At 39.8% G+C, this 16,321-nt stretch overlaps 1 protein-coding gene across 1 annotated transcript; it reads right to left on the bottom strand.

Moving 5' to 3' along the window:
* Positions 1-594: 594 nt before the first annotated feature.
* Positions 595-10,761, bottom strand: LOC124159624. Its single transcript, XM_046535543.1, has 6 exons — positions 10,599-10,761; positions 8,537-8,639; positions 2,365-2,423; positions 2,159-2,258; positions 1,946-2,034; positions 595-968 (listed from the first exon to the last, which is right to left on the bottom strand). Exons 1-6 carry the CDS (start codon positions 10,759-10,761, stop codon positions 595-597), a joined length of 888 nt encoding a protein of 295 aa, XP_046391499.1.
* Positions 10,762-16,321: the final 5,560 nt, after the last annotated feature.

Raw genomic sequence — 16,321 nt, 5'->3', positions numbered from 1 at the left:
GAGGTTTTGCCTTCCTTTCCAAGTTTACTTCCCCAAGTGCACCCTCCCCCTCAACTCACGGCCTTCTGCGCATTTAGCAATGGTAATCATGAGCAGAGCCACGCACAGCGCCTCCATCTTTCCTTCGGCTGGAGGTGGAACCGAACGTATGCCAGAAGTTGACCGAGTGTGGCTGTGCTCACTCTCCTCGAATCCACAGTCAACCGACCGCCGAGTATTGAACGGATTCGTGTGACTCTGCATCTGCTGGGGCATTCGCTTACGAATTTGCTTTGCTCGAATCTGTGACTTCTGGGAGTGTTCCGAGGAGCTGCGAAAAGTGAGGAGCTATCTCTCGAGAGGAGAGCACGACCGTACTCGACGATTCTCGTCGAGCATAGCCGTACACTGCTGCAGGTTCCCGTTTTCACCCAGTTCTCCGTCAAAAAAAACGTGGAATGGTGGAAAATCGCTGACTAGCATTGTGGCCGAGTACGGAAGTTTTTTTTTCCAAGACTCCCTCCCTCTATTCACGAGCTCCCTGGCAGAGTCCACCTTCCTGACGCCCGAAGATATTTGAAATTGACTTGTAGTGGGAGAGGACCTCAGGAGGTCTTAGGCGTGCCTGGAGGTGGATGGTCCGGCGGCGGGAGGCAGTGGGTATCCGCTGGAGAGCACCACCTTGTGTCCGAGGGCCTCCTCGTAGGGGGGCGGGGCGGGCACGGGCCCGTCGAGGGGCGGAGGGGCCAGCAGGGCGAGGGAGGAGGTGGAGGGCGGCGAGGGCGATGGGGCGCTGGGGGCGGCCGAGGACGCCCCCACGAACAGACCCACGCAGGCCGTGGCGGCGGTGGCGGTCGGGGGCGGGAGGGGCGCGGCCTGCCCCCGGGTGCCGTTGTGCTGCTGGTGGTGGTGATGAACGCGGCCATTGGTCGTCGCTCCGCCGTTGATCGCAGCGGCGCCGCCTTCCAGGCCCGACAGGGAGCCAACCACTGTGACGAGACAAGGGAGAGAGAGGAAGAGATATGAGGAGAGACACAGTGAAACACATGAGGGGGAAATTTCAATTAAGTAACGGAGGAACTGACATCCCCACCCTGAATGTGTGGAAGGTTACACGCCAGTGACCTAATCTGGGAAGAGTTCCGCCCTCACCTACCAAAACCAACCTTCAGGTAGAAAATTTTAGAATGAGCGTGGCATTTTTTGCTTGAGTTTTCATCTTCTCCCTTCGCCTTGACCCTGTTTTTTTTTAATTCTAAGGCTGGTTTCCGTGATATATTTTTCTAAGGCTGGTTTCCGTGATATATTTATCTATGTGTACAGAATGCCCTGCGAGCCACATCGAGGGTGCTTGGCAAGGGGTGAGTACACAATAACATGCTATACACTACGTCTTCATAGTCATCGAGCAAAGGCAGCGCGATAACCTATCTCATGGGAGCACTTCCTGGAGAAATGTTTTTCAATTCTGACGCGTGAAAAAGTTAAGGTAAAAAAACTGCAACCGGCCATATTTACTTTTCCCTAACGCACTTTTTAAATGCTTTCTTTGATAACTCTGACCAGTTGCCTAGTTTTCGTTCGCTCTGCCATATGTTTTCTTATAGCATTTAATTACTAAGGAAACAAAAACTGATTCCCGCCTGCCATGTTTCTTCCGTAAGGCCGGTTCACCTCCATGGTATGGCTTCAAGTGTATGTACCAACCAAAATACGTCTTTTTTCGGTCGTAAAATCCACTTCTAAGTCGATAAACGTTACGTCACTCCTGAAAACAGGAAATGTTAAGTACACCTGATATAATCCAAGGTGGATTAGGATTCTGCCAATGTATGCGCTATCGATACGAGCAATATCGACTGTTTTGAGTGTGCTATAGATAATTTTTATAGAAGATAATTATATAAGATAACTTTCCAATCAAGTGAAGTGCTTCAAGCTTGGATGGTGGTGATTGATCGCTCACCTCGGTATGAAGTGACCCACGTGGTTCCAGAGTGGTGGTGCGGTTCCTGAGTTGTGTCCTGGCGCCTTCTCCGGTGCCAAAGTTTCCCGCTGCGAGAAAAAAATATTTCGGTTTACTCTTATTGTATCTTCATGTCAAAAAATAGACATTACTTGTTGTTTGAATAAGTACAATGATGAAGGTCATTTTGGATATACTGATGCTTCTACTCACCAATTACAAAATAGTTTGATTCCTAAATACATCATGGCGCCAATAGTCATCACAATTATTCCTGGGATTATTACGTCTCTGATTGGGTCAAACTTTCCCCCTGCAATCATTATTTATTAAAGCCTTCATGCTCTCTTTCCTTTTGTGGGCTCCACTTTTTAATTCGTCCTTTCACTCATTCAATTCCATCGTTTTCATTAACTTACCGTAAATGTCGTCATCCACGCGGTAACATCTTTTGGATATGACGTCCCAGAGGAGGCCCCTAAAATGTCAAAGATGTAAGCATGAAAATGAGCACATAATAAATTATTTTATGAGTAACTAAATAAGCCACTAATGCATGCGAAATGCAAACGAAATATTATCGGTATGTTGCCACTGAGCTCTATCCATTGGAATAACGATTGATTATTGCATTATATTTAAATTCATGGGAGATGCCTGTGTATTTTAAATTTTTCCTAGTATTACGTCTTTAGAGTAGTATTTAAATTTGAATAATCAAGGTATTATGCCTCTTTATGATGGCCAGTATGTATGTATTTCAATATTTTCCGGGCTCAGTGGCGGTGGGTTAAAGTTCTCGCCTATCATACCGTAGGTCGCGGGTTCGAATCCCGCCTTAGTATGTGGTCCCTATGCAGGGCATGGATGTTAGTATCGTCTTTGTTAATTCTCCGTTATAAAAGGCCTCTATTTGCTGTTTACGGGGAAGTTGGAAATAAATATATTAAAAAATGAATCGCTCTTTCGATTTTTCCAAATTCTCCCCAGGTAATTGGACCGAGATCTTTCCCAATATGGTCTCGGCTGAACCACGAGCCGAATCCTTGCGTGGTATCCGGGCGTCAATGTGAATGAACTGCAAGGTGAATCCGTACCGCAGACTTGGTTTTTGTTGCCATTTTGGGTGCATTTTAATTGATTTTTAAAAATTTACACAGAGCGGCTGTGGGTGATCCGTTGATTCTCAACATTTACGATGTAAGATTTATAACCGTGAAGAATAGTATTGGGAAGTAATGAGTTTGTTAGATTACATCATCACAATTATACATTAACGTACAAGCCTTAATCATATTTTATTTCTCGGTAAAATTTGGATCGCTCTGTGCGTCAGCGACGCGGGTGGCGACTTTAGTAAACCGATTTAAACGCGCGATGGTCGTCAACGCATCTAGAGGACTTCTGGAGAATCCTTCATCGTGATATTCGTGACGGTGGTCGTCATTCCATTGTTTAGAGTTCAGTGGGCTCAGTGGGTGCCACGATATGATGGCATATCGATCGTTTTCCGATCAATCGAATGCTGAAGCGAGAAAAAAAGAGAGAGAGAGGGAGGCGAGAGTCGAAATCTGGAATGGTGCGGCCGTTGAGGGCCTGGTGTCACAGCGAGGGAGCCAATCAATGCATTCAGCGTGTCTACTCACGTGCTCCGCGTCGACACGACAATGGCAGATGCAATGGCGCCCCCTCAGTCAGCGAACTGTTTGCCTCCCTCATCCGCCATTGTTTCGTCCCGAAAAAAACAAATGAAGGTGATGTTGCGGACGGTGGAAGAAGTCCAATCAGCGCAAATTTTGTTTGCCCTCGTTGTAGTCAAGCAAACAAGTATAAGGCCGTTTCCGGACCTTCCAATTGGTTTAATTTTCACCCCTTTTTGTAGGCAAGGCTTTAGGTCTTAAACACGTTAATGGTAACACCTGAAGTCGTTCTTAATGAGTAGAAATAAGGAAATAACACAAAAATATGGTGTTTGTCTAAGATATGATTTTTTATGGATTTAATTTGAAAAAATGTGTAAGGAATGCAAAAAAAATCAATCCCTCAATATAAAAATCGTTTTCACTGATAAAAATGGCAGGCAATTCCCCTAGAGCTTAACTGTCTTCAACTATTTTTCTCCGTTGGGTCAATATTATACATGCCCAGAAAATCCGAGAAGTAGAAAAATATCATGATTTTGGCTGTCGACAAAGCTTGTGCTCTTTAATGTGCGGAATTCTTTTGCATAGCCTGGGGTCAGATCCTTATCTAACGAAACGAACTTTCGGACTGAAGAACTGATTGAGTGAATGAGGCATACCATGATGCACTATGCCGCATTCTTCATTCCCGTGTTGTGTGAAGAAATGATGAAGAGAATTTTACATGCCATTATAATTGCTTGTGATGCAGAATTAAGGGCTTCAAACAAATCAAATGGGTAGACTGAATCTGATGCAACCAATAACGTAAATATCTGCGCGAATCACCATGGTATTTCTCCGCATTGTCTTCTCCCCTTCCGTTGTCATTGGCAACCGAAGAAAGATAACCTCTCTCCTCTCAATGAATGTTACCCTGGAAACAAGTTCATTCTCACTGTGCTGCTTCCTACAGTTTCCTCACCTCTATTGATCCCGGAAATCCTCGATATTGGTCTTTGGTAGCGATTGTACTGAGTTGCTCGCTAATAACTTACGTAATTCTTCTTAAATACGTTTCTAAGAGTCAAAACAAGGCTTGCACTAAAAGAAAAAAGGTAATAACGAAAGGATAACGGAATTCTGCTAATTATATGCGCAAAAGTATATTTTATAGCAGCTATTTGGCTCCCATCATGTTTTTCTCCGGAGAGCGTGGTGGCCTAGTGGTTAGAGCGTTTAAATAGTGGTGAAAGGGTCCTGTATCCACATTCCACATCCAGGTGAGGCTTTGAGACACCTCGTAAAATAATGTCGCAGCGTGAAGTGGAGCGGGGGAATGAACCCCTTTCGTAACCACGGCGTGCGAAATACACACTTCAGTTGTTTGTTTCCGCTCTCTCGACTCTATTTCAAACTTCGGTGAGATTAATCCTCAGCCATTAAAAACTAGAATTGAGATATTACCCCTGCTAACTCTAATAGCAGAAATACGAATTTTGACGTATGATCTCCCCACACTTTTTAATCTCCTCAGCTTTACTACCTCTACCATGTGGCGTGTACTGACTTAGAGTTAAATCCCGCGATATTTAACAGTATTTTACGCATTTTTCAAAGTAGTATTACTACATATATAAGTATATTCCCAAAGTTTCTCCTCGCAGATTTTGGAGCTCAAAGTTAAGTTAAACACAAGGAATATTTAAGTCTCATATTGGTTTGCATTTGAATTTTAAGATCATATACTCGCTGAATAAGATCAACCACGCTACGGCAATTTGCTCTTCAGCTGTCTTCAGAGAGCGCAGTCCAATTAAACTAGAATGGGTCGATCGGCTCAGGGAAGTAGTGCATTCAACTACCGTCGTAAAGGTTAACGGATATGGGACAATTTCATTTGTCTGTTACGGCCGTCGAAGCTTGAACTTGGAGGAATCTGTTTTGGCGGATTGGACTGTTTACACATCGCCTCGTGGGCCAATGCTGGTGAAGATGCTCAATAGGAAGATGAGCCCATTGCGACAACATTCCATTCTGGGAGTTATTTTGTATATTCGATTTCAAACAACCTCATTCGGAAAACTATTGGACTTTCATGTGAATCGTTCAATGAGTCACTCATTGCTTGAGACAAGAACGACACGATGAAAATGAATCATTCCTTTGAAAGTGAGTCTAACGCTCTGGTGAGCCGTTACTCGTGTACTGCAGGTGGTCACTTGTTGAACTTCCAAACAATGACCGTATTTGGCTAAATATGTGACGTCATCCGAATTTCAACCCATTTTCGGAATTAAGGAATTATCATCCTGACCAATAATCACAATTTTACTACACTGTTTTGTGTTTTTGCTACTCTGTCTTGGCGTTTTTTATTCTAAGACTTTTCAGTCAGCAATCCATGGAACTCCAAACAAAAAATAACAATTATTGGGGAGAATTTCTGTTTTCGGCCTGCTTATTTACGCTGCTATCCTACTTACGATGGTATTGCCGAGAATCATTCAAAATATGATCGAGAAAGAGATTGTTAGACTCTCTTCGGACAGAATAGTCTTTATTTTGGAGGATATGGATCTTTCATCTCCTTCAATGGCTGATTAATTTAACAATTAATTTTATTGGAGGAAATCGTGCCCTTGTCTAATATCGAATGTAATAATATATATCGAATTCTAATATACAGGTTTCCTTCAAGCGTGATCTTGTGGTATTATCATGAATTTTGCATAATAAAGATATGCTAGGTACTGAAGAGGGGCAGGAGGTGCTTCGATATCTTATCAGGGGGCTTTCGGCTCTATTCAATAATTTTTTTAACATATCTTATGTCCCGTAATGTTTTTGCGTTTAAACATAATTTTCAACAATTTGATTGAATATTTTCGCCTGATTTTATGTAATTCTTTGGTAAAAGGTCACTCAAACCTTTGAATATTCCAGAAAATGAGTCCTCTGGGTATGTTGAATACCATGGAATCATAATCTCAGTCAACAATCCTAAGATTAGTTCGACGCAGCTTTCCATACCACTATTGTTCGTTACCATTTTTATAGTGACGTATTTGATCTCTTGGAGTATCCGATTGTCAAAAATTTGTATTGTGTTGGTACACATGCCTCTGAAGTATGATAAAATTTTCAGCTGTAATCATTGTTTACTTAGTTCGTGGCAGGCGATAAGGTTAGACGTGCATTTATGAGTTCGGCGATTTTAGGCTCGCCCTTCATTGTTTGATCGTGAATTATGGTCAAAAACAATACCATAACGATGCCTAAGCCTCCATGTCCCAAGCTATGGCTCCGTGTGACTTTTTCATATCTAGAAAATGAAGATAACTGTCGTTTCACTAGCATAGATGACATTAAAATAAATCGCTGACAGAGTTTAAGGCTATCCCTAATATAGAATTTGAGAAGTGTTTCGAGGATTGGAAGAAGCACTGGAACAAGTGCGTAATATCTAATGGCGACCCCATTAAACGCGATTGATTTCACGAATATATAAATATTCTTTTCAAAAACTGAAATTCCCCTTATTTTCTGAACAAACCTCGTGTGTTCTGAAAAATTCGTGGTTTTGTCTTAAGAATTTCGGTAACGTAACGTTGATGAGTGAGTGAAAATCAGGACGCATTACTTTAAGTGGGAAACGTTCGGTGAATTATGGCAAAAGCAGAGCTAAGTTCCATGAGATCCTATATTCTTTCGTTTTAAACGTTTGCCTGTCATGAAATAATTTTGTAGTAGCATCATTTTTCTTTAATGCAGGGTTCACTAATTAAAACTCCTCTGAGTGTTCCCTCATATTTGGCAAGGCGAATGACTTCTTTGGAGTACTTGAGATTTATTTTCAGGCATCAAAGAAAGCGTGGGAAATTTTTCAGGAAATCGTGGGAGGTTTAATTGAGAGAATGCTTCAGATAATAGCGTTTAATGAAAGGAGACCAACTTATGAGGTCTGTTTCTTCAGAAAAATTCTTAATTTTCTTCATTAAGTGTTTTGGTGGAATATTTGGGGCACATGCTCTGAATGAATCAGCATGAATGAATTCCCTATTTTTTCTGAGTAGCGCAAACCGTTAAAAAAATCAAGGGAATGAGAGATTCATGTCAGAACCCATGAATCTAGCTCATGTCGCCCATCCGTCTACATTGCAAGTTTTTAAATACGTGAAAAATGCCTCTTCAATGGTAACCGATAAATATTCTAATTCTTTGTATGTACCGATGAAATACGTGCTGTGATATTTAATTCGATGTCTATTTATAAAGATTATTATGTTTTCCTTTTCCTTGGGTTACAACCTTACGGCGGTGGAAAGGCATTAGCGTTCTTATGACCGCTTGAGCAGACTACTGAAGAGTATAGCGCTTTACCGTGCGGAAACATAGACACTTGGGAAAGAGTACGAGAAAAGACTGGAGGCGTTAAAGATATGCGTGAGAAGAAGAATGGAGTGGGTGAAGTGGACGGAGAGGGAGAGGAACGACGAAGTGCTGGACTTGATGGGTGAGGAGAGGTAGATTCTGGATGAAATACGGAGATGGCAAGGTATGGACGGAGCAATTGCTGAGCGGGGAGGGGGTGTTGAAAACAGAGTTAGAGGGTAGAATGTTGGTAAACAAGGGAGAGGAAGGAAGATAATGGGATTATTAGATGTAATGAAAGGGAGTAGGCCATATTGCGAATTGAAGAAAGAAAGGTCCATGAGGGAATAGGTCTATGAAGTGAGGGGAGGCTGCTATAATACCTCTTAAATAATTCATGCAGACCAACCTTAATCGGTAGCATGGTTCATTATTAAAGTAATTTTCTTTTGATATTACTTTCCATCAAATGAAGGGAGACATTTTTCAGGATATTTTCTTTCATTCGTTCGTACTTTAAATCATTCAAATTTTGTGTGTGAGCAGCGATTAGCGTGCTTGAAAGTGACATTAAGTTTCGTTGAGAATTCCTCACCTCCTGCAGCGGCAAGTCCTCTGATCCAGACCCACGCACACCAGGTTCACGTCACCTGTGCGGCAGTCTAAGTCGTCTTGGCACTTATCGCCGTGAATACGAGCTGAAATAAAAACGATTGAAACATGTATTATATATAAATTAACAAGCAGTTATTTATATTATTCATTTGCATCAAATCCAATATCATTCAAGAAGACCTTTTACATTGGTTTTATGAACAAAAGGTCAAATAATATTGTGCAACAGAAAAACGGCAAAAAAAGTCATTAAATAAACTCAGACAGTGGCGCCGACTCCATGGGGCCTGAGGGGGCCCGAGCCCCCTCAAAGATTCGTTTGGGGGGGCGGAGCCCCCTCAATAATTCAAGAAAATAATTATGTTATATTATGCTTTGTGAAATCACAAAAATATATTGGTAATTTTTATCTCCCATGTTTGACGATAGTTACCTTTTAAAATGCATTTAGCAATGTGTTAAAACAAATAATTATAAGGTTAAGCAGGTTAACTGAATCAGGTGGTGTGAATCATGATAGTGTTTCGGTGCTACGACACACTTTGAATTTAACCTCTTCCCGGGGCAAGACCTCGGATATGGGCCCCCCCAATATTTTTTATAAGTCGGCGCCCCTGAACTCAGATAACACATATTACATCGCTAACATGGCCACTTCATCCGATCTCTTTTCAATTAAGGAAGAGAGAGGAAAAGGACGAGGAATTTAGATTGGAAGTCTTCTAAGGCGGTTGTTTATGATGAAATTGAAGATGTTACATCAAAAGAAGGAGTTTCGATGGAATTTTAGTTAAGATGTAGACGGTAGGTAAGGGATCTCTGAGTCGCAGGTACGGTGGTGAGGTAGTTGGAAAAGAGACGAATTCCGTGTTTTACGGGAGGGGACACTGAGGGAGAACATTGAGAGAATGTCGTTACACCTAAAGTGACCATTCATGATTCGATGGAAAAACCTAAGGTCACTAAGTGCACGTCGTTCTTGAAAATGTACAATCTCAAGTTGGGAAAGATGATCGGAAAATAAGGAGGGAGAAATTACGATTATTTACAATGTTAAGGAAAAAATCAAGAGGCCTATCAAGAGTTTTGAGATTCGTGGGAGAAGCTGAGGATCATATTGACGAACACTAATCAATCAGAGAAAGAAAATAGCCGGAAAAGACAATTTGTGAGCCCGAGGACTTTTTGTTTCTGTAAATCAGTATAAAAGTCCAAATTTGTGTAAAAAATTGTCACATATGTGAAACAGAATTGTATTACTTATATTCCATGAAGTATCCACTGCAGTGGTGGAATTGCAGGGTTGGGGGCTATGGGCAAAATTCTGTGAAACGAGGAGGGCGTTGCCTTGGAAAATGATGAAAAGCAATTTTTAGTTGGACCCAATAAATGTGATATTTATTACATTTAGGCATGCCGAAACGCAGGCTAATCCCATGTATCAAATAATAATACTGAAATGAAATATAAAGGTTTCAATTGTTGATCTATCTGTTTTCTCAATTGTTATTTGATCCGTAAGTAAATATTCCGGATGTGCCGGAGAAGAAAATAAAGATTAAAAATACCTCAATGAGAGATTATAGTTGAAGATCGGTTAGGGGTAAAAATAACCCATTGCCGTCCTTTTAGATATAATTCCCATTGGGAGGGGGGGATTGTTGAAAGGGAATCCATTTAAAGATGAGGTTGAAGGAAGGGGACGAGAAGAGAAAATTGTATTTTTAAAGTAATTAGAGGCTTTGGAAGAAACAATTTTCTTATGTTTCACCTATATTTAAAAACGTTTGATGAATAATTACGTGATTTTCTTTCTACATTTGTTTACTATGGGTTTATATACACAAAATCACAAAGTTTCGGAGGAATAGGACGGGTAATGAGTTGTTACATTTCATTTTGATCATAGTGCGTGGGTCAAAATGACCCATCTCTCTCTCATAGTGTGAAGGTGATCTAAAATGCGTACTCCTGTTGAGTTAAGATTTTAGGAGAGAGGGTGGAGTGAGTGGCCAAATGTTTCCTTCGTATGCGTCTTATACCTGGTATGCAGGAGAAGAGTCCCGTGTGTCTCTCCTGGTCGCAGATGCACCGGCCCATCTGGCAAGTGTAGCCGGGCAGCAGGAAGCAGTCCATGGTGTCATGGCAGTACATGGCTGCTCCTCTGAGACTCCTGAAGCGACCAATCAAGCTGATCATTACCATTACTTATCATTATTAAAGTATTCTAAGAATGGAGAAGGTGAAATGGACGGAGAGGAGGAGGAACAACGAAGTGCTGGACATGGTGGGTGAGGAGAGGCAGCTTTTGGATGAGATACGGAGGAGACAGAAGGTATGGATGGAGCGAGTACTTAGCGGGTAGGGGATGTTGAAATCAGTGTTAGAGAGTAGAATGTTAGGTAAACGAGGGAGAGGAAGGAAAAGAATAGGATTTTTTGATAGAATTAAAGGGAGAAGGTCTTATTGTGAATTGAAGAGGAAAGTTAAAGAGAGAAGGGGAGGCTCCCGGAATTCTTCTTAAGTACTCCATGGAAACCTACCTTAATCGGTAGGATACTTTAATAACAAAGTATTCTACCGATTAAGGTCGGTTTGCTTCTAATTTTCCCGTCTCGTTCTGTAAATCTAATATCTCAGGGCAAAATTAAAATACAAAGGTAATGTATAAAAGCTATTGGAATATAGAAAATATATATAAAATTATATCAACGTAAAATTTTCAAGTATCTTCAGTTTCAAAAAGTTGTAACATTAAAAATGGAAATGGAAGGTTAAAATTTCAGTACAATAAAATAATAAATACATATAAGGCGTAGGGCCCCTACGGTATGGGGCTTAAGACACCTCGCTCATGGGAGATTTTGTGGGTAGTATCCGATCCTGGATCCCTTCGTTCAGAAACCAATTGATCTACCAAAAGTCTATAAATTTTCTGGAACGTTGAAAAAATGCGGCCAATAATAAGAAGATAGTAGTACTAATAATGTAGTTGTTCCATGCCTCCAGGTACCTGAGACACAAGGCAAAACAGGTGTCGGGCTTGACAATGTTGCTTTCCAAACTGTCTGAGAAAATTTGGTGAATACAATGCGACGGGAAAGTATAAAATCATATATTTTAAAAAGTTGTCAAAAAGAAACTACCCTCATTTGAATATCTCGATATGTCTCAGTTGCTGAACTGCATTACAAGGGGATGATCCAGTTGCGTTAGTAGAACCCTGCGACCTCATCCTAAATTTGTGCTAGTTTCCTCCTCGTGTTGGAGAATACCTGCCCGGAGCCTCCATTATGTAGTTTGGCCGAGTGAGCGATCGTATTATTTGCTCTTGACAGCCCGAGTTTGGCAGCGTTCGCTTGAAATCCAATACTTCCCTCAGACGTTGGAGTGCTACCGGTGACTTTCTTGGCTCCAAATCGTCAAACCTTAATCCACTAGAGGTACTCCGGGTTAAAAAAGTATCCCAGCAAATGAAAAGGCTCCACTATCGCTATCGTTGAAAATTCAGCTTCATCTATGGTGGTATATCATTGGTGTATCTCGTTTAGAGGACGGAAATGACGCAATAATGTTAGTGGCAGACTAAATGAATGTATTTAATCGACTAACCAAACTTTAAAAGATGAAGCAGGTCGTTTGCCTCCAAAATACGCTCTCCAATCACTTACAGCCATTTCACGACGGGTTTGGACAGGTTTTCAAAAAGTTTGTTTACGTAAGATGGTAGCATAGTAGCAAAGACGGTATTTGTTAACTTTTCACACCAGTAAAGGCTGTAGTGTAGGGTATTGAGAGCTTTTTCTTCCTATTTTTATTTTCTACATGCTTTCCTTTTAGCGACAGACGTCAGTGATCTCGCTTACGCGCAAATGACATGACGGTGTTCGCCTTTCAGCAATAGAGGAAATCATAAATGGTTCACAAGCGTGATTGGCGCCGCTCCATTTGAAGCAAAACTTATTTGACCCATATTGACATGATCACATGCAGATGGTGGAATTCTTCTGGATGATTAAAAGAGTCTCAAATTGGCATTAGACCCTCTGAATTCGATTTTAGGGACTCGGGGCATCGACCTTCTACATTTCTAGCGCATCACTCGTGCCGTGATATTGTATAGCTTCTTTTGGGTTCAGCATACCGTTGATGGGTACTTCAGGCTTTTTTCCATTTAGTTGGTTATTTTTTTTTCATTATGGTTGTAAATAATCATGTTTTAATCTGACCAACTTTTCTTTCTATTGGCTACCTGCAACTGAATGGAAAAAAATCCGCTGAAATTAATGATAAATAATTAAACGCTTGATATGCGGCATATCTACACCTACATACTACTACAAGCCTCCTCAATAAGCTTATGGTGGGGGTGTGAGGACAACAGCAGTTGACAAATAAAAAGGGAATGCTCCGATGAAGTTCTGATTAGCATTATTTAATGTACTTCATTGTTCGGGGGAAAACGAATTCCCTTCCCTATCCGTTCAGCAAAATATCTCTCATAATTTATCGCTCCTGTGGGACCTGGAAATATATTTAGGTTTTGGTTATCCAGGCTTACCTAACTGATTCATTTCGCAACTCGTGATATTTAGGATCAATTTGACTGTATATTCGGATAATTTCCGAAAAAGTAAACTTATGGCTAATATTCTGTGGGACATTTCTGATCCAAGTCTCTGTTACGCGCGCACGTTCATTTGAACGAATCTTGACTTACGTGTGAGTGCAGAAACATTCAGGATACGGTAAGATCTTTTCATTGACGAGACGGAGCTAGTTAATTATGAATAAAAGGCGCGGAAACCCGCAAGAAGTTCGCGATTGAAAGCAAAGAAAAAATGTTTGCTCCAACTCTTCTGAACGGTTTTGTGTGAGTTGACAACCAGTGATGAAATCGCTAATAAAATCTTGATTAAAATTGCAGGTAACGTTTATTATAACAATCAATGTAAGAATTACAGTTTCAAGTAGATATTAAGTAGGTATAGGAATAAATTATTCTCTAGTAAACGCTTAATATCAAGAAATGAATTGCTATACTTCACAGATAGAAATAAGAAATTTGCGTGCCCATCATTGAACTGGAGTCAACACTCATTTGAATATAAATTGAACGTCATTTTCCACGCGCACTTTTTTAATCTTTTTATGTGAGCGTGACTTGATGTGATGTAGATGGTCTGAAATATGCTGCATTGATTTTAAGTGTTACATTTTAAAAGCTTACGTATTTAAAAGCACTTGAGTAGTCATATTTCAAGAAGAGAAAATGTGGATAAAATTGTGTCGGTGTTTCTATTCAGATTGGGTTGTGAACTACATTTTAATCAAATGTTTCAACTAAAATATCAGTTGTAAATCTATTACATATGATAAAAAATAAACATAACGTAAGATAACCTTCTTATTCAAATGGGACCATGGATATATCTCTAGCTGTATACCGATTCCATCTGGGTCACTAAAAACTCATGTTGGAGTCGTGGAAATCCGCTGACCTATAATTCATAGATACTCAAGTTACCAGCTTGTAATTGGGTTTCATATCTGGCTCAGGAGGAAAATCAGTCGTAAAGTAGGTCGGATTGGCGCGATATCTTGCGCATTTACCAAACACGCAGACGGTTTTACTTCAACTAACTGCGGGAAGTAATTTTTAAAGGAAATTTCATCAGCAGCTAAGAAAGGAGAGAACTAGGGACATTGAGACACCTTTTCGTGCAGAGTGAACTTAATGTGCGCTGATAATAAAGAGAGATTGGTATAAGTTTGCCTTTAATAGTTAGGAACTTCAATTCAGGTAATATTGGTTAATAGTACAAGTTTCTAGGATCTTGATAATTCGATGTCAGTCTGTGTAACTGTTTTATTTAAATGAATACATTTGTCAAGGCAAGTAAGCTATGTTCCGTCGCCTTTTTTTGGTAATTTTTAATTCAGATGAATGTTGAAATGAAATGCCCTCGATGCACTTTAAATGACTTATAAAAAAGTCTTGTAAAAAAATAAACAATATTGTCATCATGAAAAGATGGAAATCATATATTATATTTTATATATATCATTATGCATGTTCAAATTTTATAATATTCTTCATACTCTTCATCCGCAAAGTTCTGCTAAAATACATTGGTGGCAGTGCGATGCTTTATTCCCAGTGACATTCCTATTTTAACCCTCTAGAGAAGACAGTTTTAGCTAAGAACAATTGGATGCGATTTGAAGAAAATCTCCCTGTTTTTTGTCTATTTCATCATAATTCTTCTTTTAAGACCGTTTTTGCAATAGGAAAATATTCACTATGAACGTTGCAGGATATTTTTACCCTCAAGTAGTGTATAATTCTTATTTGATAACTTTATTTTATAATTTAATGACAGTTTCACGTACGTAATATTCCGTCTGTAAAACGAGCTAAAACTTTTTCGGTATTTGTACATTTTTCATCGACTAATATATTCTTCGTATTTATTATGCTCCATTTACCTACTCCTGAATCAAATCAGAGGCTAATGGTTCAAAAGAGTTGACATGGAAATCGTAATCTCTTTGAAATGGAGAAACGTTAAGATAAAAAAAAAGAAGCTGTCGTGGGATTTTCTGGGAACAGGAAAACGGGGACAGCATAATTTAGAGACCGTAGAGCCCATATATTTTTATAAATTCTTTGAAAATTCATTGCTATACCTTCCTAAATGGCCAATGCTTACAATACTTAAGAGTCAAAATGGACGAGAATGGAATGGAATGAATGGAAATGTCATTTGGCCCTATAAAAACTGCTACAGAGAAAATCCAACCGAAAAAAAGACACAAATAAGGCTCTATGAGTATTATTGTTTTATTACTCATTGTACTTTATTATGGATCTGAGATCTGAGCACTAAGAAAAAAATTGTAAAATAAGCTTATAGTCTTCGAAAACAAAATTCTACGCACTATTCTCGGCCTAGTATGTGACAAATGCATCTGAGGTTACGGAAAAATTGAATCATCTACCAAGATCCCGACATCATTGCCCAAATTGAAAAGCAGAATATTAAAAAGGAGTGGCGACGTGAATAGGAGTGAGATGGACTCCACGCAGAGAATGGTGGCAGTAATTCTTCCACGAGGGAGGCAGGCGACCACTGGGCCGCCCAAGACTACGGTGCGGAGATCAAGTGCAGAGAGATATGTAAAGCGACGCCAAGACGTTCAATATCAAGTGCTCAAAGCTATGCAAAGGCATAGTTGAGAAACGCCGGAGCTAATGCTGGACCGAGACGGATGACGTGCAGCTCTCGGCGACGCAAAAAAACCTACTGGGGTTTGAGTGACCACATAGGTAAGATTAATAATAATAATATTTATTTTCTCTAGGTATAATACCCCTAAGAGCACAAATTGTACATAAGTGGTGAGCAAATTACATACATAATAAGTTGATAACATATTCATTATAAGTGAATTACATATAAACGTAAACAAATAGCATATTATAGTAGATAATACAGTTTCGGTTATCAAGTTGAATTTAATCGAAGAATGAAAACGTAAATATGTCATTTAATAAGGTATTTTCAACATAATAATAAATCAAAAATTTGACACTTGATAACATTTTATAGCATTTAATGAATAATAAACCAAAAAATAGTGAAGAAAAAAAAGAGGAAAACCGCCGCAAATTCTGTTGGGTATTAAAGTTTGTATAATATGACTATGAATTATAGATTATTGAATTATGTTTTGCGGGAAAGGTTAGGATGAAGTTTTGATT

Source organism: Ischnura elegans, chromosome 5, assembly GCF_921293095.1.
Source record: "Ischnura elegans chromosome 5, ioIscEleg1.1, whole genome shotgun sequence".
In the NCBI taxonomy this organism is placed as follows: Eukaryota; Metazoa; Arthropoda; class Insecta; order Odonata; family Coenagrionidae; genus Ischnura; species Ischnura elegans.
Note: the sequence above shows the minus strand (reverse complement) of the source record. Positions and strands in the feature narration are given on the sequence as shown.